General features: G+C 51.9%; 1 protein-coding gene across 1 annotated transcript in view; it reads left to right on the top strand.

Moving 5' to 3' along the window:
- The window catches only part of POLE (DNA polymerase epsilon, catalytic subunit), a 34,791-nt gene extending 12,447 nt beyond the window's left edge, over nt 1–22,344 (top strand). Inside the window, exons 17-48 of the mRNA XM_040081119.2 lie at nt 348–450; nt 545–691; nt 1,227–1,372; nt 2,143–2,291; nt 2,658–2,750; nt 3,411–3,555; nt 4,033–4,190; nt 6,133–6,328; nt 8,468–8,682; nt 8,920–9,022; nt 9,220–9,300; nt 9,375–9,497; nt 9,582–9,800; nt 10,106–10,315; nt 11,459–11,602; nt 11,931–12,071; nt 15,006–15,159; nt 15,240–15,346; nt 16,366–16,542; nt 16,921–17,144; nt 17,292–17,512; nt 18,115–18,319; nt 18,742–18,915; nt 19,179–19,304; nt 19,792–19,924; nt 20,019–20,205; nt 20,296–20,427; nt 20,534–20,727; nt 20,947–21,147; nt 21,426–21,542; nt 21,666–21,755; nt 21,963–22,344. Of these exons, the coding sequence (XP_039937053.1) occupies nt 348–450; nt 545–691; nt 1,227–1,372; nt 2,143–2,291; nt 2,658–2,750; nt 3,411–3,555; nt 4,033–4,190; nt 6,133–6,328; nt 8,468–8,682; nt 8,920–9,022; nt 9,220–9,300; nt 9,375–9,497; nt 9,582–9,800; nt 10,106–10,315; nt 11,459–11,602; nt 11,931–12,071; nt 15,006–15,159; nt 15,240–15,346; nt 16,366–16,542; nt 16,921–17,144; nt 17,292–17,512; nt 18,115–18,319; nt 18,742–18,915; nt 19,179–19,304; nt 19,792–19,924; nt 20,019–20,205; nt 20,296–20,427; nt 20,534–20,727; nt 20,947–21,147; nt 21,426–21,542; nt 21,666–21,755; nt 21,963–22,076 (4,929 nt within the window). The 3' untranslated portion in view covers nt 22,077–22,344. The remainder of the gene's footprint in view (nt 1–347; nt 451–544; nt 692–1,226; nt 1,373–2,142; nt 2,292–2,657; nt 2,751–3,410; nt 3,556–4,032; nt 4,191–6,132; nt 6,329–8,467; nt 8,683–8,919; nt 9,023–9,219; nt 9,301–9,374; nt 9,498–9,581; nt 9,801–10,105; nt 10,316–11,458; nt 11,603–11,930; nt 12,072–15,005; nt 15,160–15,239; nt 15,347–16,365; nt 16,543–16,920; nt 17,145–17,291; nt 17,513–18,114; nt 18,320–18,741; nt 18,916–19,178; nt 19,305–19,791; nt 19,925–20,018; nt 20,206–20,295; nt 20,428–20,533; nt 20,728–20,946; nt 21,148–21,425; nt 21,543–21,665; nt 21,756–21,962) is intronic.
- The last annotated feature ends 337 nt before the right edge of the window (nt 22,345–22,681 follow it).

Here is a 22,681-nt window from a genome sequence, read left to right on the forward strand (position 1 = left end):
GTTGTAGGAACAAGAATGTCCTCCCTGAGCCGGCTTTTCTCTAGGCTAAGTCCCTCACCTTCCTCAGCTGCTCCTCATCAGACTTGTGTTCCAGCCCCTTCTCCATCTCTATTGTCCTTCTCTGGATGGCCAGGGTCTTCAGAGACTCAGCTACAGCTTCAGTTAGAACTCTTCCCAAAAACCCAGCTGTTGTTTTGAGGGGCTTGTGCTCCTGAAAGGTTCTGCAAAGGGGAACTCATTCTGATGTTCACACCTGAGCTCTCCTGCCACTCAGCACCTGTTCTAGCCTGAGCTGTCATTTGGGTATGTGGCCCCTCTAACACCTGTGTGTCTGTTACTGCATCCAGCCCTCAGCCATGGTGGATGAGGCCACGTGTGCCGCCTGTGACTTCAACAAGCCGGGTGCCAACTGTCAGCGCCGGATGACGTGGCAGTGGAGAGGAGAGTTCAGTAAGTACAGGAAGGACCACGTAGTCCAACCCACAGTGATGGAGCCAGATTCCTGCTCCTCCCCTGAGAGACTGATCACTGCCCTCCTCTGCAGTGCCTGCCAACCGCAGCGAGTACCACCGCATCCAGCAGCAGCTGGAGTCAGAGAAGTTCCCTCCCTTGTTCCCTGATGGACCACCCCGTGCCTTCCATGAACTCTCTCGGGAGGAACAAGCCAAGTATGAGAAAAAGCGTTTGGCAGGTAAAAAAATGAATCAAGGTCATGGTCCTGGCAAAGTTTTGCAACCTGGACTGTGAGCAGTGTTCAGCAGTAGTGACCCCTGTTAGGGCTCTGGGGTCAGGCTGGTCTCAGAACTTCTCCAGGATCTCAACAGACTCATGCATGCTTCCTAAGAGGAGCCAGGCTGCTGGTATCTCTGTCAGTGTTTTTCTTTTTGTAAGGCTGCTAAATAAAGCCAGTTAATGAAAGGGAAGCATCACATTATCCTATCAACTGGAGGGCTGCTCTCCAGCAGAACCACCTACCTGGCTGGGGGCAAAGCTTGGGTTTGTAGGTGGGCCGTATGGTTAGTTTGTTGTCCACCTTGCCCTCCACCTCCATAAAGAGATGCTGCATCTTTCCATACTGGGATCTTCCTCTACCTTTGCAGTAGGACTGTCCCCTACTCACCCATGCCTTAATGCTTAGCTTCCTCCCTATCCTTACTCTGCTCATTGCTCTGTAGCACAGCACCCATCCCTGAGAACCTCCCTCTGCCTCCTCCTTCCTTGACCAGATTACTGCCGCAAGGCATACAAGAAGATCCATGTCACCAAGGTGGAGGAGCGAGTCACCACCATCTGCCAACGAGAAAACTCTTTCTACGTGGACACAGTGCGAGCATTCCGGGACCGCCGATATGAGTTCAAGGGGCTGCACAAGGTACCAAGCTTGGGTGCTGCTCAAATGGTCTTGCCAAGCCTGGGGAGACCTCTTGTACCTTGCTGAAAACCTCATAGGATTACTCTGTTGGCTTCCCACTGATAGAGAGCCGGGTTGTATTAGTTATTGGGTAGAAATTCTTTGCTGAGAGAAGTAAGGTGCTGGCAGAGGTTGACCAGAGAAGCTGTGACTGCCCCATCCCTCAGTGTCCAAGGCCAGTTGGGTTGGATGGGACTTAAAACAACCTGGTCTAGTAAAAGGTGTTCCTGCTGAAGGCAGGGGGTGGGATGAGATGAGCTTTGAGGTCCCTTCCAACCCAAACAATTCTAGGAGGCTCTGAGGCTCTACATCTGGCAGAGTAAATTAAAGAGACTGTTGCTTTGCATTTCCTCCCAGCTGCCTCTTTTGCCATGATTCCCAGGGCTGACAGAGAGGCTTTTCCTACACTGGTGGTTCTGCTGTCAGCCAGGCATCGCTGCAGCAGGCAATGTATTGAGTTCTTCCCTGCACACATGCGGTGTAGCACAGCTGGTACTGGTTGAATTCTGATCAGTTATGGGAGTTGCAAGTCTCTTCTGACAAGTGATAAAGTGCCTCTGGCCAAGCCCTCCTGTGCTGCAAAAGAAAATGGGTTGTTTGACTCATGATGCTGATCTTTGGCAAAGATATTCCTGTAGAACTACAATACTGTACTGGGACTGAGTGGAAACCAGTTGGGTGCCACCAGTAGTGATATGTAGAATTATCCTGACTCTGCCCTTGGCATGCAGGTGTGGAAGAAGAAGCTGTCTGCAGCAGTGGAGACAGGAGATGCCTCTGAAGTGAAACGCTGCAAGAACATGGAGATTCTCTATGACTCCCTGCAGCTGGCCCACAAGTGCATCCTCAACTCCTTCTACGGATATGTCATGCGGAAAGGGTAAAGTCTCCCCTGGGCCATCCAGGATCCTTTAGGGAGGACCCTTGGAAACTAGGGCTGTCCTGGTGAGGTAGTTGCTTCCTGAAGCACCAAGATGAAAGTAGGTCCTGCCTGTAACATTCTTCTCTTGCTTCTACCCATTACTTTTTATCCTGGAGACTCTTACCAGACATTAAATTATGGAAATCTTGTCTGTTAGTGGGTTTTCAGCTTTTCTGGAGCATCATAAGTAGAGACTTTCATAGGAGAACAATGTTCCAAGGCCCAGTGTTGTGTTTCTTCTTCCCCTGGAGATCCTCCTGCCTTTCCATAGCTGAGTTTTGGAGGAAGCATGTCATGCTTTTAACTGTGACTCTCTGCTCACAGAGCTCGCTGGTACTCCATGGAAATGGCTGGCATTGTCTGCTTCACGGGGGCAAATATCATCACCCAGGCCAGAGAGCTGATCGAGCAGATTGGGTGAGTGTGTGCTGAGCTGAAGAAGGTCTGTCTGCATCTGGGACAGATGTGGGAGCATGTTAAACACTCGAGTTTTCAGAGGGATGGAACACATTTCCTATGAGGAAGGGCTGAGAACGCTGGGGGTTTTCATCCTGGAGAAGAGAAGGCTCCAGGGAGACCTTAGAGCCCCTTTAAGTGCTTAAAGGGATTCCAAGAAAGGTGGAGACAGATTTTGGGCAATGGCCAGGAGTGGTGGGACAGGGGGGAATGGCTTCCCATGGCCAGAGGGCAGGGTTAGATGGAATATTGGGAAGAAATCCTTCTCTGCACAGGTTGCCCAGAGAAGCTGTGGCTGCCCTACCCCTGGGAGTATTTCAAGGCCAGGTTGGACAGGGCTTGGAGTAACCTGGTCTAGGGGAAGTTGTCCCTGCCCATGACAAGGAGTTGTTGGAAGGAGATGGGCTTTAAGGTACCTCCCATCCTCAAGTGCTCTGTGATTCTCGGATTCTATGAGCATTCAGATTCCTGACACTGCTATTGTATTTGAGGGTTTGCTTTGCAGAAGGGAACAGTGGATTCAACAGGCTGCTGCTGTTTTCATGGGGGACACAGAGTTGATCCTTACCTCTCATCCATTCTGCTCCTGACAGTGGCCTTCCTTCTTCCTTTCTTCCTTAGGAGACCTCTAGAACTGGATACAGATGGGATTTGGTGTGTCCTTCCCAACAGCTTTCCAGAGAACTTTGTCATCAAGTCAACCAATATCAAGAAGCCAAAGGTGACCATCTCTTACCCAGGTGCCATGCTGAACATCCTAGTGAAGGTGAGTCTGGCACCTGTCTGGGCCAGCTCTGTAGCCTGGGAAAAGGAGATGGAGCGCTGATGAGTAGGGAGAGCCCCTCTTCCATCTCCACTCCCTATGTAGTGAATCAGATGTCAGGGATGATGGCCCTGGAGAGCATCTGAGTGGAGAAAGAGGCTCAATTTTCCCCATCAGAGAGTGGGGTCTGTAAGAGGCCAGGTTAGGTGCACGCTTACCTGTGCAGGTAGGGAGTCCAGCGCAAGGTCTAAACCTATCCTCACTTCAGGCTCTGTAAGACAAGAAAATATCATTTTAGGGTCCAAAGCCTTTTTCTTCCCAACAGGCAGGACAGGTGTTTTGAGTTTTGAGTCCTAAATTGTCCTGTGGCTCCCAGAGGGGTGCTCAAGTGTCCCTTTGGGCAGGGTGTGTCCCAGGGGCATCTCCTGGTGTGACCCAACAGCTGTGGATTGAACCTGTTCTCCTGGGTCTGTGCCACAGGAAGGCTTCACAAATGACCAGTACCAGGAACTGCAGGATCCAGCCTCGCTCACCTACATCACACGCTCAGAGAACAGCATCTTTTTTGAAGTGGATGGTCCATACCTGGCCATGATCCTTCCGGCCTCCAAAGAGGAGGGCAAGAAGCTGAAGAAAAGGTGAGATTTCAAAGCTCGAAATGTTGTTTCTTTCCCTGAGTTAACAGACTATAGGTCTTGTTGCCTTTGTGCATGTAGGGCATGTTGGTCCTTGTCTCCAGAGCCAGCAGCATTTGACTCACTGGCTTTAAATTACAAGTTCCTTACCTCCTTGAATCCGGCTACGATGGCAGTAAAATTTTAGCAGATAACAGCAAATGACATTTCTCCAGCCTAGTAACCAGACATCTCCCTGTTTGGCTCTGAGGTGTGCAGGAGAACATTGTCTTTCCTTCTGATGATTTCTAATACTGCTTATATTTAATCTAATCTGTTTAAACTCAGCAGTTCCTGTCTTCCTATCTCTCAAGAGTTCACAGACTTCCAGTAACACTTGTCTGTGTTTCCCCTTCCCTCTCCATCTGTAAGTAGGACTGGTTCTGTCCTTACTGTTACATTATAGGATAGTTGTACCCAAACTTCACTGATTTCTCAATGACCACCTCCTAACCAAGAACGTGAGCTAGAGCAGTAGCATCCATTATTTTGCGTGGCAGCCCACAGACTCGGGTGTGACTCCAAAACATACTGTTGCTATCCCCAGCACCCTCTGTCCTCACAGTTTTGGACTTCTTTGTGCTTAATCCCTGATGGGATGAGATTCAGCACATACCATTCCCTGCCAGTGCCCCTCTCCAGGCATTCAGACCCTTCTGCAGGAGTCAAAATGTTGCTCAGCTCTGAGTGTCCTGTGCTTGTAGGACTCACCTCACGGCCTCTGGATTCCTATAGTTTAGGGATCTTAGAAAGGGAATTTTTTTTCCTGGTCACTCTCCAATCACAACAGCCTGGAGGTGGTTGCAGGCACCATGGTTGGTGGAGGAAGGAAAGGCTGTGCTAATGGGAATGTGGGCAGGTGGGAGAAGGGCTGGCCAAGCACGTTTGAGTATCTCCTCTCCTCAGTGATCATTGCTTTGGGGTTTTTTTGAGACATACGGGTAATTTTTAGGGCGGTGAAAGGCAAAACGATGCAACAGAAAAGGCAAGAGGGAGGAATGTTCCCTTAGGTGTGTCATGGCTGCATCCAGTTTCCTCTCAACCCCTCCGCCAGCATTGGAGTTGCCAGTTTCTTTCTTTCTAAATCTCTTCTTAATATCTTCATTTCCCCACTTGGGCTCTCATCTCCCACCCTTACTTACAGGCTGTTAAGGTCATCCTCCACCAATTAAGGTCACTCCTCACCCTCAGTGCTGCAACAAGGTTTGGCATGCTCAGCACAAGAAAACATGGAGCTGCTGGATTGAGTCCAGAGGAGGCCATAGAAATGCTCCAAGGGCTGGAGCCCCTCTGCTCTGGAGCCAGGCTGGGAGAGCTGGGGGTGTTCACATGGAGAGGAATCCAGAGAGACCTCAGAGCCCCTTCCAGGGCCTAAGGGGGCTCCAGGAGAGCTGGAGGGGGACTCTGGACAAGGGTTGGGAGGGACAGAACACAGGGAATGGCTTCTCACTCCCAGAAGGCAGGGTTAGATGAGATATTCAGAAGGAATCCTTGGCTGTGAGGGTGGCGAGACTCTGGCATGTGTTGCCCAGAGAAGTTTTGGCTGCCTCAAAATGTTCCAGGCCAGGCTGGACAGGGCTTGGAACAACCTGGTCTAGTAGAAGGTATCCCTGCCCATGGCCAGGGCTGGGATTGGATAATATTTGAGGTCCCTTCTGCTGTGTTTCGATGAGTCAGTGTAGATGAGCTGGGGCAAGAGCTGATGTCCTTTTCCAGACCAAGGTAAAATGGTTGCTAGAGAAGCTGCAGATACTTGAGATTATCCAGGTGCTGCTGTGGCTCCTCTGAACATGGTGGATGGTGACACAAAGGCATGGGGAGAAGCACCCTGGCAGGAGGGCTACCAGTGGCACCCTGGGGGACATGTCCCGTGGTGTAAACCAGGTTCATTCACACTCTCTCCTAGGTATGCCGTGTTCAACGAGGATGGGTCCCTGGCTGAGCTGAAGGGGTTTGAGGTGAAACGCCGGGGAGAACTGCAGCTGGTGAAGATATTCCAGTCATCTGTGTTCGAAGCCTTTCTGAAAGGCAGCACCCTGGAGGAGGTCTATGCTTCTGTGGCCAAAGTGGCTGATTACTGGCTGGACGTGCTCTACAGCAAGGTGAGCACAGCTCAGCAAATTGCGCTCCAAGGTGGAGCCTGGGAAGGAGTGTCTGAGCTGGTTGGGCATTGTAGGAGGGTAGACTTTGCACAGAGTCAGTGGTCCCCTGTACCTCTTTCACCCTCAGTTGCTTCACAGATGACACTGAGCTGGATGGGAGTGTGAATCTGCTGGAAGGCAGGAAGCTCTGCAGAGGATCTGGACAGGCTGGATCCATGGGCCGAGGGCAGTGGTGTGAGGTTCAACAAGGTCAAGTGCCAGATCCTGCACAACAACCCTGTGCAATGCTCCATGCTGGGGACAGGCGGTCTGGAAAGGTGCCTGACGGGAAAGGATCTGGAGGTGCTGAACAACAGTGACTAAACACATGCCCAGGTAGACAAGAAGGGCAAAATGGCACCTGGCCTGTACCAGCCATAGTGTGGCCAGCAGGACCAAGACAGTGACCATCCCCCTGTGCTGGGCACTCGTGAGGCACCTTGAACCCTGGGGTCAGTTTTTGTCCCCTAATGACAAGAAGATTGAGGGCCTGGAGCATGTCCAGAGAAAGGAAAAGAGCTGGGGAAGTGGCTGGAGTGCAAGTCTGATGAGCAGCTATGGGGGCTCAGCCTGGAGAAAAGGAGGTTCAGGGGGACCTTCTTACTCTACAACTCCCTGACAGTAGGATGGAACTGGTGAGAGCTGGGCACTTCTCCCAGGGAACAAGTGACAGGATTAGAGGAAACTGCCTCAAATTGAAGCAGGGGAGGTTTGGGTTGAGTAATAGAGAAAATTTCATCTCCAAAAGGATTATCCAGCTCTGTCACAGGCTGCCCATGGCAGTGGTGGAGTCCCTATCCCTGAAGGAATTTAAAAGCTATGTGGATGTGACACTTGGACACATGTGTTAGTGGTGGCTTTGGCACTGCTGGGGGAATGGTTAGACTTGGTGATATTAGAGGGCTTTTCAACCTGAATGATTCTGTGATTCTATGAAACAAGGGTGTGGGAGGGAACAAGAGTCTAACTGGGTCCTTGTCATGACCTACTGGTCTGGGGGCATGATGTTCCTCATAAATTCTCATCAGGTTGAACAAAGACACCCAATCATGTCTCAAGAACTCTTATGTTTTATTGTAGTTGCTGTTCCTCCAGCAACCAGCCCACTGCTTAAACTCAAAAGGTAGTAGTCAGCAAGCCAATTCTTACAATAGACTTGCACAAGAATGGAAGCAAACGAGCCCTTAATTTTGTATGGAACACTTCAATAAGTTCTCAACTCCCACCACATGCTCCTCAAAAGGCACTGGATCACAAGCCGTAATAGACCACCAATGTTCAAGGGTACTGGCTAACAAGTACTGCAACACCCATCACACAAAGGTGCTGACACATGAGCCACAACCCCACTACTCAAAGGTCCTGGCTAACAAGCCACAACACACCTTTACACAAGCTTCCCCACTCCCACAACATGTTTCAATACAAAGGATGAAGAATATGATGGCCTTGCTTTGCTCAGGTAAAGCAAGAGAAGAAAACAGTATCACCAGTCCTTTGATCCGTGTTGATCTTACTTTGGTTATGCCACATGGAAGGTCCAGAGCTGGGGCAAACAATGAAAAAAATAAAGTGGAAGCGAAAGAGGAGAAAAAAAAAAGAGAGAGGGAACCTATTTGCTCCCTTTCATGCACAGCCAGCTCTTCTCCTGGATGGGTGTTGGAGAGGAGACCAAGCATGAGTATTAAGGTGTGGCAGGGAATTGGCTTAGAACAGCACTGCCACACCTCCGTGGGGCCCTTTCCTCCAATCACCCCTTTCCTGTAGCAATACTCAGAATGTTTGAGACAAAACATGTTTATTCTAATGCTCTACAGTCTTTCATTTTGTGATGCTGTTTTACAGCAAATTCTTGGTGAACCTAACTTTGCAAGCACAACACAAAGCTGTGGTGCCACAGTCCGGCCATGGCACAAACTGGTGCTGTTTGAAACCCACACACCCTTTTTTCCATAGATCCCACTGGCAGCTGCACCAGGAAGCAATTCCCAGGGTCCCTGTAAAGAGACACATCAGCTGTGTGTGGTGCTCCCCGTTTCTGACAGCAAAAATGTTTGATTATTAGTTCTTTCTAATTTTGGGCTTTTCCTTGTCTTTCAGGCTGCCAACATGCCTGATTCAGAGCTGTTTGAGCTCATCTCAGAGAACAGGTCCATGTCACGCAAACTGGAGGACTACGGGGAGCAGAAGTCCACCTCCATTAGCACTGCCAAGCGCCTGGCAGAGTTTTTGGGGGACCAGATGGTGAAGGATGCAGGGCTGAGCTGTCGCTTCATCATTTCCAAGAAACCAGAAGGGTCTCCGGTCACAGAGAGGTAATCCCACCTGGAGGAGCCTTCTGGTACTGTGGGAGAAACCAAGAGGGGATAGGGAGGGAGCTGCAATATATGGCCAGGTGCTCACTTGAATCTGGCACAGGCCATGAGCAGGGCAATGGGTTAACACTGTATAGCCCAGTGGCCTCACAGGAGTTTAGGAGAACCCTGGAGGATCTTCACAGGCTGGGAGAGTAGATTGTCGGTGCTAGGACGTTGATTACCTGCCTTCCCTAGGGCCATCCCCCTTGCCATCTTCCAAGCCGAGCCCAGTGTGCGCAAACACTACCTCCGAAAATGGCTGAAGAGCCCCTCACTGCAGGACTTCAACATCCGTGCGGTGAGTGAGGCATCCCTGCAGGTGACCCCGCATCTGGGACGGGGGCTCGTCCTTTTGGAAAGACAACCTGGGCAGTGGCTTCCTGTGCTCACAAAGCAGGGGACTGGGGTGGGGGGTGCTACTAGGACGTTTCATCCTGTGTCTGGGGGCCCTTCTGCTTGGCTTTCTTCACCGCCCAAACTCTGCCCTCTTCCCAGATCCTGGACTGGGACTACTACATCGAGAGACTGGGCAGCACCATCCAGAAAATCATCACCATTCCTGCAGCCCTGCAGCAGGTACAGGGCAGGGGGGCTGGACAGGAGGAAGGATTTGTGCGGGGAACTCAGTGTAATTTGAAGCTATTCTGCAGATTAAGAACCCAGTGCCGCGGGTCCGACATCCGGACTGGCTTCACAAGAAACTCCTGGAGAAGAATGATGTGTACAAACAGAAAAAAATCAATGAGCTCTTTGTTTCAGAAGGCAAGAAACAGGTAAAGAGGGCGAGGGGAAGGTGCTGGTAATGCCACTGGAGCTTTTTTCTTGCAGCCCCCATCCTGCTCTCCTTGCTCTCTCAGGTTCTTGCCAGCCTACCTGTGGAGGGGACACCCTGCTCACAGGTGGGTGACATAGAGGACTTTGGGGCTGTCAAGATCCCTCAGCCACTGGTTCCCATCGCAAATAAGCGGAAGTGCATCCCTGCAGCAGAGGAAAGCCAACAGCTGTCCCAGGACGTGGGGCTGTCCCAGTCCTGGCGGGAGATCCTGGGCCCACCTCCACCCCTTGGTACCACAAAGGTAGGTGAAGCAGATTGTGCAGGGGATACCCCAGGACTGTACTCATCCATCCAAGCAGCTTGGGTGCTGCTTCCAAGAGAAAGGTTTTCCCAAAACCCTCTGCACACACATGGCTCTGGAACACAAGCAGAAATACAACCAGGAGAGAGAAAAGCAACCACTAATAGAGAAAAAGGGGGTGGTGGCTTCACAGCTGTGACAGAAACATGATATGGGACTGGGGGCTGGAGGGATAGGCTGTACGGTGTGATGGTGTGGGGCTGGAAAGCCTTTGTTGATTTCATGCTTCCTGTCACCCCACTCAGGAAGAGCGTCTGGTCTGGCTGCGCTTCCACCAGAAGAAATGGGAGCTGCAGGCTCGGCAGCGGCAGGAGCGGTGGAAGAGGCGGCGTTTGGAGGATGGTGGGGCGGTGACAGGAGGAGGGGTGGTCCGCGATGCCCTCTCCAAAGGGCTGAGCAGCTACCTGCGCCGGACAGCACGCAGCATCCTGGACTTGCCCTGGCAGGTCGTGCAGGTACTGGGGAGGGGACGTGGCACAGAGGAGCCTGGGGCACAAGCCTCACATATACACTCTGTGGTCAAATGGTGAGGTTTAGGAACCCTGACCTACTCTCTGTAAGCCCTGGGGAGCTCAGGAGGCATGCAGAGCCTCAGACTCAAACCTCTGGATGGAAACAGGTGCCTGCAGAGTCATTCTTGGTGATTCTCTGATGCATGGGTAGATTGGCTGGTGGAGCAGCTCTAGTTTAGCCTGTGGGCAGCTCTGCACTGTCACAAAATGGCAAAAACATCATCTGAGGCTGGGGCAGCTTTCATGTCCCTCTGGTCCCACATGCTGCTCAGTCAAGGCCACTCAGAGCTGGAGTCCCAGGACCACATCTTGGAATATCTCCAAGGATGGAGAGTGCACACCTTCCATAGGCAACCTTGACCAGGTTCACATTTGCAGGAAAAAAGTTTCTGACATGCAGAGGGACCCCCCTTTGTTCTGCTTTGTGCCCATGATGTCTGGTCCTGCCACTGGACGCCACTGGGAAGAGTTAGGTTCTGTCCTCTCTGCACTTCCCTTTGGGTATATATGTGTGGATGAGACCCCTCTGAACTTTATCTGCTCTGAGATAGACAGTCCCAGTTCTGCCAGCCTTTTCTGATATGAAAGGTGCTTCAATCCCTTCTTCTTTCTTGTGGCCCTTCACTCTATTCAGTGTGTCTATGTACTGTGTTGAGGAGCCCAGCATTGGACACAGGATTCCAGTGGTGCCTAGAAGCAGATAATGTACAAATGAAGAGGTGGGGTGGTTTTATCCAGGTGTTTTTACAAACCTTTGTTATGTGTGGTCACCTAAGCCCAGCCCCTGTCACCCTCTTCATCCTCCAGAAAGATCTCAGAGCTGCAGGTCCAGGACTTCAGAGTGACTTGGATGACATTCCCTGGAGTTAGTTGGCCAGCCTGAGGCAGAGTTTTCTTCATAGTACCCTGGGATAGTAGCAGGACACAGGGACTTCAGAGCTGAAAGTGATGACTCTCTAAGTCCCTCAGTTTGTCTTTAGCCACCAGGTGACCATGTAGGTCACCAGGGCGCTCTGCAGTGTAGATGTAAGCACTGATTAGCATGTTGGATCTGCTAATGCTGCCCTCGTGCCCTGTGTCCTGCAGATTGCTGAGACCAGCCAGCCTGGGCTGTTCCGGCTGTGGGCAGTGATAGGGAGCGACCTGCACTGCATCAAGCTGAGCATCCCCCGTGTCTTCTATGTCAACCAGCGCATCCCAAAGCCTGAGGATGGAACAGCCTACAGGAAGGTGAGGACCTGCCCCTTCTGGAAGGGGAAACAGCAGCTTGCACTTAGGTAAGGCACTTCACTTCCCCTGTAAGCAGGAGTTACAAGCATCTGCCATGCAACACCTCATTCTCCTACCCCATGGATATCCCTCATCCAGGCCCTAGTCCCTCTGCTAATCCCGGCCTGCCTAGAAATCAAGTTCTCTGTTACAGGAATTTGTAACGTGCTTGAGCATAACCTACTGGTTTCCTCAGGAGAGAGCACCAGGAGCTGGCCTGGCTCAGAGCCTGCTCCAGGCAGTGGTGCCATGGGACAGGATGTCCCAATAATGTCCCTTACCTTGGCAGGTAAACAGGATCCTGCCCCGCTCAAACTTAGTTTACAACTTGTACGAATACTCTGTTCCTGAGGACATGTACCAAGAGCACATCAATGAAATCAACGCTGACCTCTCTGCTCCGGACATCGAGGGAGTGTATGAGACACAGGTAACTCCTCCAGGTGCTCATCTTTGAGGGTTGCTGAACAGTAGCTTGTTAGTCTGAGTTCCAGTGATGACACACCAAAAATCCAAGACCCTGGACATTGTCCAGGAAACTCATATGGACAGAAATTCTGAGTATCAGCTCATAGGTTGCAGTATGTTGAGAAAGGGACTACAGTTTATTTGGAGTTAGGAAACTTTGGGAAAGAAATGGAGAGCTTCCTCTAAACCAATCCAGAGCCAACCTGCTGGTATTGGAACCAGGAAAGAGAAGGGGCATTTGGAGTAAAGCTGGGGAAAACCCAAGATATTTGGAGTGATACATAGGTCTGAGTGCCATGTCCTCTAAAACAAGGTCGGAAAAGCTTTAGGAAAAAAACCAGCATATAACTTTGTCTTGGTTTTGAAAGACAGTTGTCTGCTAAGGAAAGCTAGAGCCTCCCTTGGAATGGAGAATGTAAACCCCTTTCCCTCCAAATTATTATAATTTTGCAATTAGGGGCTTTCAGGCGAAGATATGGGAACAGGAGTAACAGTTCTTTACTAGGGATATATTAAAAAAAAAAAAAAGGAAAATATAAATGTAGTAGCGCAAAAATACAAGCAAGGTAGCAAACAAAAATCCTGGAAAAACCGTGACAGGGTCAGGGATATGAGCTGGCACCCTGGGGATCAGGGTGTTTGGAAGCAGTCCAAATAAATCCTCCTGGAGTAACAGACGTGGTTCTGTGGAGTAGAGAAGGTCCTGTAGAAAGTCCAGTGGTGACGAGATGGGTCCGGTCTTCCTCCGGGAATCCAGTGGAAAAACAGGATACCTTGTGTCCTTCAGTGCCAGTTTTTATCTAGCTGGGAACAGCTGGCTCCTCCCCACAGTGTGGAGCATCTCCCAGTGGGATGATGGAATGTGTCCTGTCACTGGTGGGCCCTGATGGCCCATTATCAGAAGATGTCCCCTGGAGGGTGGAGGGGTGGTGACAGAGATAAGAAACACTGCCCCACCTGGGTTTAATGGCTGGGCCATTATCAGGAGGCATCCGCCCCCCTCCCCCCTGGAAAGGTGAGAGAAGGATAAAACATCTCCTAAAAAACAGCATTCAACAGATGAAATAGAATACACGTTTTCAGGTTACATAATCTAATACAAACCTGAAAGTTCAGAAGGAGCAAGAACAACCTAAATTAAATTCTGTGGAAAGCAATGAGGCTAAAATTCAATTTGCCAGTGCTGAAAATGGAGGTGGGAACATGCTTCCAGTGAGGATACTGGTTTGTCCAGGAGACCAAAACCTGATGACTGGAATTTAACTAAGAAGATACTGCAGTGAAAAAACCTGGCCTGTATGGAAGTGGCAGAATAGACCACACCATTTTAAGAGTGGAGTTAAAGAAAGCATAAAAGCAGATGAATTTGGTACTGAAATGCACTGTAGGATTATGGATGAAAAGTCCTGAGTAGGACAAGCTTTGATGTGAGAAGAGGTGACACTGGCTATGAAATGCTTTCTGAGGTGTAGGAGGCTGCAAGGGCAAAAAGATCATCACAGAGTTGGGAGACTTTTGGTACTGAACTTACTGGTATAACCTGTGAAGTATTTCAGTGGGACATAGTTAAATAAAAGTTTTTAAATTCACCTTAAGTTCCTGCTTTTGAAAAATTTGAAGGAAGGTCTCTCAAGGCAAGACGCAACACTTAATGATTACATGGAGGCTGTGAAATCCTGTGGTGATGTAAAAGGTTGAACCGTATATGCCATCAGCAATTGAAAATGGTGCCCACCAAACCATACTGAGGTTTAGTAAGCAGCACCCAAAACTTCAGATTACTTGTCCAAAGTGACTGGCATGTTCCCAAATTCTTTATATCTATAGACCTTGCTCTAGGAAAACCTGAATCCTCTCCACTCTGGTAGTGTTTAATAAGTGGGAAGAGGAAAAATCAAAAGTTAAGAGGAAATTAAATGAGCAGCTGAAGTAAAACAAAGGGCATGGAGAAGTTTTAAAGATATGAAGGAATTTAGATAGTCATGGGCTAGCAACATCTGTCATCTGAGGGGAGGTTGAGTGAGTTGTATGTAGCCCAGAGAAGAGGCTTCAGGGGACCTTCTTGATGGGAAGAGTGGAGAAGAGGAGCTCTGGTGACCAGGAAAGAATGGGAGGCAGTGGACACAACCTAAAACATGAAAATGCTGTGTAAATGTCAGAGAAAACTTCTGCAAATATCGTTGAGCAGGTTGCTCAAGAGGTTGTGGAGTTTCTATCCTCACATGGAGACACAGTTAACCCAGCTGGACATGGACCTGGGCAAGGAAAGATCAGTCTTGATCTTTAAACATCTGCAGTGCAGCTCTGATCACGATCCCAAAATGCAGCAGGAGTAACAGAAGTATGCAAGGGAGGAAACAGTTCGCCCTCGGGGCAATGAGAGTGCTTCACCGTGCTGAAGAGTTGTGAGGGGCCTCTACAACTAAAACTTGCACAAGGGAAGAGCAGTCAGACAAGAAATGTTTATTGCTTCTCATTATTTTGGGACCAGCAAGCTATTCAGGAGTCTCCTGCAGCAGTGGATTTGACAGCTACAGGGTTAATAACGTAGGATGGATCTGTGGTGAATCTCCCACCATGCTGATTATCTGGAGGTTCAAACGAGGCCCCTGCCTTGGAGTGACAAACCACCAGTTGCAGAGCAGCAAGATTGCTCAAATGTTGCTCCACACATCCTCCAAAGTACCTTCATGGCTGGAACTGGGCCTAGATAGGAAGATGGGGATTTTGAGATACCTGTACTATACCTTTAGCAAGGCTGATAATACCAAACTCATGCCAAGGCACCTGAGATATGTGCTACCTGTGGGTTTTAATCTGGATTATTCTAGGTCTGCAACCCCCAAGAAGAGCTTAGTAGCAATCGTTCCCATCACATCTCTCCCCATCATTCCAGGTGCCACTGCTCTTCCGTGCCCTGACCCACCTGGGCTGCGTGTGCATGGTCAGCAGGCAGCTCGTCCAGCACCTGGCAGGGCGAGAGGCTGAAACCTTCAACATCGAGCACCTGGAGATGCGCTCACTGGCCCAGTTTACTTACCTGGAGCCAGGTGAGGCATCCTGGGAGAGGGGCTCCTGGGGCATCTGGCACCCGTGGGCACCACTGATGCTCTGTGCTCTGTGCCCCCAGGAAGCATTCGCCACATCTACCTGTACCACAGCTCCCAGGGCGGCAAGGCACTCCTGGGCCTCTTCATCCCCTCACAGCGCAAGGCTGCTGTCTTTGTGCTGGACAAGGTAAGGAGGGCTGGGGAGAGTTGGGAAATTGGGGGTGTTGGTGGCTGGACATGCCCTGGCCATGTGCCCTGACAGCCCAGAAACCCCTCATGTCCTGGACTGATCCCCACTGCGTGGCCAGCAGGGAAAGGAGGGAATTCTGTCCCTCTGCCTTGCTCAGGTGAGACCCCACATGCGGAGCTGCCTCTAGCCCTGGGGTTTGCAACACAGGAAGGACACAGAGCTGCTGAAGCAAGTTCAGAGGAGGCCACAGAGATGCTCTCAGGCTGGAGCGCTTCTGCTTTGGAGACAGGCTGGGAGAGCTGGAGGTGTTCAACCAGAGGAGAAGGTTCTAGGGAAACCTTAGAGCCCTTTCCAGTGCTTAAAGGGGCACCAGGGAGCTGGAGAGGGACTGGGGACAAGGGATAGAATGACAGAACAAGGGAGAATGGCTTCCCACTGCCAGAGGGCAGGGTTAGGTGGGATATTGGGAGGAAGCTGCTCCCTGTGAGGGTGGTGAGACCCTGGCACAGGTTCACTGGCAAAGCTGTGGCTGCCCCATCCCCAGAAATGTTCTAAGCCAGGTTGGATGGGACCTAGAGCGACCTGGTTTACTTGACCTCAGGTTGTACCGGGGTGGGTTAGGATGAATGTTAAGAAACGTTTCACCTAAAGGGTTGTCAAGCCCTGACAGAGCCGCCCAGGACAGTGGTGGAGTCACCATCCCTGGAGGGATTTAAAAGATGTGAGGATTGGCCACTTGGAGACATGGTTTAGTGTTGGGTAAACAGCTGGACTTGATCATAAAGGTATTCTCCAACCTAAACAACTCTGAGATTATGTATTGTCCCTCTCCATGGCAGAAGGTTGGACTAGACAACCTTTAAAGGTCCCTTCCCCCCCAGAACATTGCCTGGTAGGGCCAGGCAGCAGATTTCTCCATCCATCACACATCCCTGCCATGTTTTGACAGTGCCCCTGGCACGGCACATCCCAGGGTTGCTCTCCCCCTGCTCTTACCTGGTCCCTTTTGCACCCAGGTACGCAGCAACCAGATGCCAAACCTCACCACCTTGTTCTCAGTGGAGCGCACGGCTCTGCTGGAAAAGGTGGGCAAGGAGCTATTGCCCCCAGACAAGCACACCTTCGAGGTGCGTGCTGAGACCGACCCCAAGGCCATCTACAGAGGTGTCCAGCGGCTGCTCTTGGGCTACAAGGTGAGATGAAGGTGTGGGGAAGGTTTCAGTGGGACCTTTGGGACTAAGGGAAGGATCCTGTGGGAGGTACTGGTGCACCAATTCACAGAACCTGCACATAACTACTGGACTCAAGGTCAAGAAGTGGGTGCTTGTTTTGCTTGTGGGGGGCTTACCTGGGGCAGTGCCAGCAGCAAGGGCACCTCAGGATCTCACTCCATCCCTGCGCTCAGCTGCAAAGCTGGTGGTGTTGGAGGTGGGTGGATGCTTCGGGAATGCTGGGGTGTGCTGTCCCAGGACCATGGGGCCCTGCTGTAGGGATGGGGCACCTGACACCACTAGCTTCCTGCTGAGCAGGTGAGAGGTGCACCAGGACACGTCCCTTTCTCCTTGGTGCAGGATGAGCGCCGGGGCCCCACGTTGGTGGCTGTGCAATCCAACTGGGACCTGAAACTGCTGGTCAGTGGGATCCCTATCATGGAGGAGTTCCCCTTGGTCCCCATCCGGCTGGTAGATGACATCAGCTACTCAGTCCTGGACTGGCAGCGCCATGCCGCCCGCCGCATGATTCGCCATTACCTCAACTTGGACACCTGCCTCTCACAGGCTTTTGAGATGAGCAGGTACCCAGGGTGGCCGTGTTCCTCTGAGGCTGCCATGCCCTCAGTGGGACCACAGGAGCTGCCTCATCCCTTGAGGGGATGGTCAGGGTCCCTGTTTTCCCTGCAGCCATACTCATGCCAATGACCGCTGATGTCTTTGTGCGTCAGGTACTACCACATCCCCATTGGAAACCTCCCTGATGACATCTCCACCTTTGGCTCTGACCTGTTCTTCTCTCGCCACCTTCGTCGTCACAACCACCTGTTGTGGCTGTCCCCCACAGCCCGCCCCGACTTGGGGGGGAAGGAGGCCGATGACAACCGCCTGGTCATGGAGTTTGATGAGAGAGCCTCAGTTGAGATCAACAACCCTGGCTGCTACTCCACAGGTGAAGAGGAAGGAGGGTGGTAGCACTGAATAGGGCAGAGCTGGATCCTGTTCTGTGTGTCCTGCAGAGGGGTGGATGCAATCCTCAAAGAGTCTCTATGGTGACAGTTGTAACCAGCAGCTTTTGGGTTTTAGCATTGGTATGGGCAAGGTGGATGCTAGGGGTATGTCCTGGAGCAGGGAAGGCTCACCTGTAACGTGCAGGCATCAAAATGCGGATTCTTTACCAGCGACCAATGACAGCAGCACTTAGCAGACTACCTGCCATGTTGTCAGCCCGAGGACAGCTCACTTGGTCATCACTGGTGATGCTGGGACAGGACTCTCTTAGGGAGCTTGAGTGTAATGGGTTCTTCTGAGGTCCACTGTTGCAGCCTCCAGGAAAACTGATGGTCCCCAGACGGTCAATAGGTCCAAGTCTTGTTGAAAGACAAGGCTCAATCAACACCTGTGAAGGTCCGGTCATGCATAGGCACGACTGGAAAACATCTGCCCTCTGGGTGCAGCAGTACCTGTATCTGTGAAAAGCACTTCTGGCAGCAGCAGAGAGGGTGTTCCTCGTCCTTTCCCTGCCTCCCTGCTGACAGTTGTGTCTGCCCTTAGTGTGTCTGGAGCTGGACATCCAGAGCCTGGCTGTGAACACAGTGTTGCAGTCCCACCACGTGAATGACATGGAAGGAGGCTCCAGCATGAACATTAGCTTCGATGTGATTCAGCAGGCATCCCTGGAGGACATGGTGACAGGGAACCAAGCTGCCAACATCCCAGCCAGCTATGATGAGACTGCCCTCTGCTCCAACACTTTCAGGTGTGGCTTGAGAAACAGCAGGAGGTAGAGCCAAGTGGTCTTCATCCTGACAGGTCCCCTCAGGGTCCTGCTTCATTCCCTCCTGGCTTTAGCCTTTCCCCAGCAGTAGGGCTTGTAGGGTGCTCTAAGAATAAATCCAGGCCTCAAGTGGATGGCAGACACATCTTCTCTGACACATTGGAAGATCTTCAGAGCTGCCTGATGCCTCAGCCAGCAGATATGTGGGAATGTTGCTTTCTCCTTTGTTCATGCTCCACCAGCTTATAGAGGCACATATTTACTTTGTGGATCATTTGCTGAGGACTGAACAAGGGAGTTCCTGTTCTAAATCCTCTAGTGTGTCAATAAACATGTTCCTGTCAGGAAGGGGGAAGGGGTTGCTGGCGGCTGGTGAGGTGATGCTGGTCTCTGCTTGCTGGCAGGATTCTGAAGAGCATGGTGGTGAGCTGGGTGAAGGAGATTACGCAGTACCACAACGTTTATGCAGACAATCAGGTTATTCACTTTTACCGCTGGCTCCGCTCTCCTTCCTCCCTGCTCTATGATCCGGCACTGCACCGCACGCTCCACAACATGATGAAGAAGCTTTTCCTGCAGTAAGTGAGGTCTAAAGTGTGCCAGGCTGGTGGATGGGGAATGGAGAGGTGTGATGTTAGTGACCAGGATACTGGCATCCACAGTGATCCTCCAGAAAGGTGGGCAGTAGGATAGAGCTCTCATCCTCTTTGGGTGACTTCCCTTGCCCAGTGTTGCTGCATGTTGACTCCAGGCTGATGAATCAACACGTCCTCTTTGGGTTGCATCTGCCCTTTGGGCATTGGTTTCCCACCCACTGACCCCACCCTGTGCCCTGCTGCAGGCTGGTGGCCGAGTTCAAGCGCCTGGGCTCCTCTGTGGTCTATGCCAACTTCAACCGCATCATCCTTTGCACCAAGAAGCGGCGCATTGAGGATGCCATCAGCTACATGGAGTACATCATCAACAGGTGGGGTGCACCTGGAGATGAGGCTCCTGGGTGGTGGGGCTGGGGCAGGGCTCAAGTCCAGGGAGGAGGATGCTGACTTTCTGCCTTCTGATGTACCTCAGAACTGAATTTATTACTTTTTTTTTTGGGCAAAGCTACTGAAGGGACAGAGCTTCCCAGTTCTCATGCCTGGAGGAGTGATCTGTCCCTAGCTGCCCTCTATAGGCAATATTCCAAGCATACTCATAGGATTTAATCTTGAAGAGACCTTCAGGAGAGCCTGAGATGCCCAGCAACTTGTCCCCTGGCTGGCTGTCTGCATCTCAGCTGTGGTATAGGCACCTTGACACAAGAACAGAGAGCCAAGTGTCCTTGGCCATGACTTCCCCTGGCAGGGGTCCAATGGGAAAGGGGACACCCCTCTCTCCTGGACAGCACCACCTTCTCACAATGTCCCATGGAGAAGAGATGATGCTGACACAGGGACTGACTAGTTTCCTCCCTCCAGCATCCACTCCAAGGAGATCTTCCACTCTCTGACCATCTCGTTCTCCCACTGCTGGGAGTTCCTGCTCTGGATGGACCCAGCAAATTATGGAGGTATCAAGGGAAAAGTGGATTCTCGCATCCACTATGGAGAGGTAAGATATGGGAAGCAGCCTGTCCCTTGGGAGCAGAGCAGGGAGGTGTTCACTGGGCATTGAGGGACTGCTCTGGCATTGCTGGGACCCCTAGAAGGCCACCAGCAAGAAGCAGGCATTGGAGGAGGAGGAGAGCGAGGAAGAGGACGTGGTGAGGGAAGAAGAGGAGGAGGAAGGGGAGCAGCCAGATGTGGAGGAGTTGCTGGAGAACAACTGGAATATTGTGCAGTTCCTGCCTGAGGCCGGCTCCTGCCAGAGCTACTTCTTGATGATTGTATCAGGTGAGCAGTACGAGGACATGCTGAGGTCATTGCGCCCCGCCTCTATGCCAGCTCTGGGTAGGAGCTGGAGCCTTGCCTATGTCTTCCCAGCCTACATCGTGGCTGTGTACCACAGCATGAAGGAGGAACTGCGGCGTAACACCCCTGGGAGCACCCCCATTAAGAGGAGGAACACCAGCCAGGTGTCCCAGGAGGCTCTGGGAGAGCTGAGGGCCATGCCTGGTGAGTGCCAAGCCCTGGGGCAGCCCTGCTGCAGGCAGAGAGCCACCCACCTTGTTTGCCCGATGTGCCACCAATCGTTCAAATGCTTTCTGCTTCACCCATCTAGGCATGATCACCTTCTCACAAGATTATGTGGCCAATGAGCTCACCCAAAGCTTCTTCACCATCACCCAGAAGATCCAGAAGAAGATGGCTGGTTCCCGGAATGCCACAGAGCCCTCAGACATGTTCCCAGTCCTGCCTGGCTCCTACCTGCCGCTCAACAACCCAGCTCTGGAGTTCATCAAATACGTTTGCAAGGTCAGTGGGGGTGGGCCAGGCCTTTGGCTGAAGGACTGGGGTCTGAACTGAAATTCTGACCCTTGTCCACTGCTGCAGCTTTTCCCAGGAGGGATCTACAACCAGTCTACTGTGCTGCTGTGCCCTGAATCCATGTGAAGGTCACAAGGATCACAAGGATCTGAGCTGTCCTGCTGAGAACAGTTTCTGCTGCTAGACTCACCGGATTTATCCTTGCAGGTCCTCTCCCTGGATGCCAACATAACCAACCAGGTGAACAAACTACGCCGGGACCTGCTGCGCCTTATCGAGGTGGGCGAGTTCTCAGAAGCAGCCCAGTTTCGGGACCCTTGCCGCTCCTACGTGCTTCCTGAAGTCATCTGCAGGAACTGCAACTTCTGCAGGGACCTGGACCTGTGCAAGGACCCTGCCCTTTCCCAGGTGCAGTCTCTCTCCTAGGGACAATAGAGGCCCCAATACATCAGTGCTGGAGGCCAGCCGATCATCTTATCCTCTTTATCTCCCCTTTGTTTTGCAGCTCTGCCTGCTGCCCATGACCATCCTCACCTAAAGCAAATTTTCTGTTCATCTTTTCTAGCTGCATGTGATGGATCTGAGCATGCTTGGGCTTTGGCTTATGTTCTGTCCTCTCCAGAAACCAGTTCCACCATGTCAGTGCATGGGACTTGCGATGCTCACCTCCCTCTCTTTGTCCCTAGGTGCTGCCTGGCTGGCTCTGCCCCAACTGCCATGTGCAGTACGATACTGATGCCATTGAGATGGCGCTGGTGGAAGCCCTGCAGAAGAAGCTGATGGCCTTTGTGCTGCAGGACCTGGTAAGCACAGGAGTCCCCCACTGCCAATTCCTGTGATTGTCTGAGCCTGGACACATTCACTTTGCCATTGGCAGAGGGTCTTGGCCTCATCTCCTGACCCACCTGAACCACCTTGGCCTGCAGGTGTGCAAAAAGTGTCATGGTGTGAAGGAGGCACACATGCCTGTGCACTGCAGCTGTGCTGGAGACTTCGCCCTCACCATCTCCTCCCAGGTACTTTAACACCTACCCAGCCCCAGCCCAGCAGCTCAGTGAGGGGCCCTAAGGTGCCCTGTGCCTCCTCTGCCTCTGCTCTAACTGCATGTCTCCTGGCACCTGCTGAGCTGCCCTCTGGCCAGCCCTGCCCAGCCATTCCACTGGAGCCCCCTGCCACCCAGGATGCTGGACAGCCTCCTTCCCTCCCTGTTCTCTTCTCCCCAGGCCTTCATGGACCATGTCAGTGTCTTCCAGAACATCGCCCGGCACTATGGCATGGCCTACCTGCTGGAAACCATTGAGTGGCTGCTGCACACCAACCTCCAGCTCCAGCAGTGAGGGCTGGGCTGCTCTTCCTACCTCCTCCATGCTCTCACATTCATGGAGAGTGGTACTGGCCCCCCTTGGCCATGGGCCAGACCACAGAGACACTGCACAGCCCTCCTGCAGTGAGGGAAGAGAGGGAGACCTCTGCTTGGGACTGGGTTGTCTTTGCCCCTAGCTGCCTGGTAGGGGACTTGGGGGTTTCCAGTGGCTGGAGCTGAGCTCCACAGGTCTGTACAGGGCCTCAGTTGTGGTTTTAATTTTCAGTTTCTGTAAATAAATGGGTAGTAGAAGGCAGGTGTAGTTTTTAGGGAGGGAGGAATCAGGGGCTGTGGGGGCCAGTGGCTGTGGTGCCACCTGTGGTCTGGGCCATACTGGTGGCTGTGGTACCACTGGCTTCACCCTCAGCCCAGCCCTGCCAGCATGAGGCTGGCAGTGCCCACAGGTGCTGCCCACACCTGCCAGCAGGTCCTGCCTGTGGGCAGCTGGCTGCGGTGGGGTGACTTCCCTGTGCTAATGCACTTGGGCAGGTTTGGCCCAAGCACTTGTCAGCTTTTATTAAGGTATTAGTGGGTCTGTCCAGTGAGGTGGGGGGCCTGAGACCCTATACACATCCCTGC

The sequence above is a fragment of the Hirundo rustica genome, chromosome 17, assembly GCF_015227805.2.
Source record: "Hirundo rustica isolate bHirRus1 chromosome 17, bHirRus1.pri.v3, whole genome shotgun sequence".
NCBI classification, from domain to species: domain Eukaryota; kingdom Metazoa; phylum Chordata; class Aves; order Passeriformes; family Hirundinidae; genus Hirundo; species Hirundo rustica.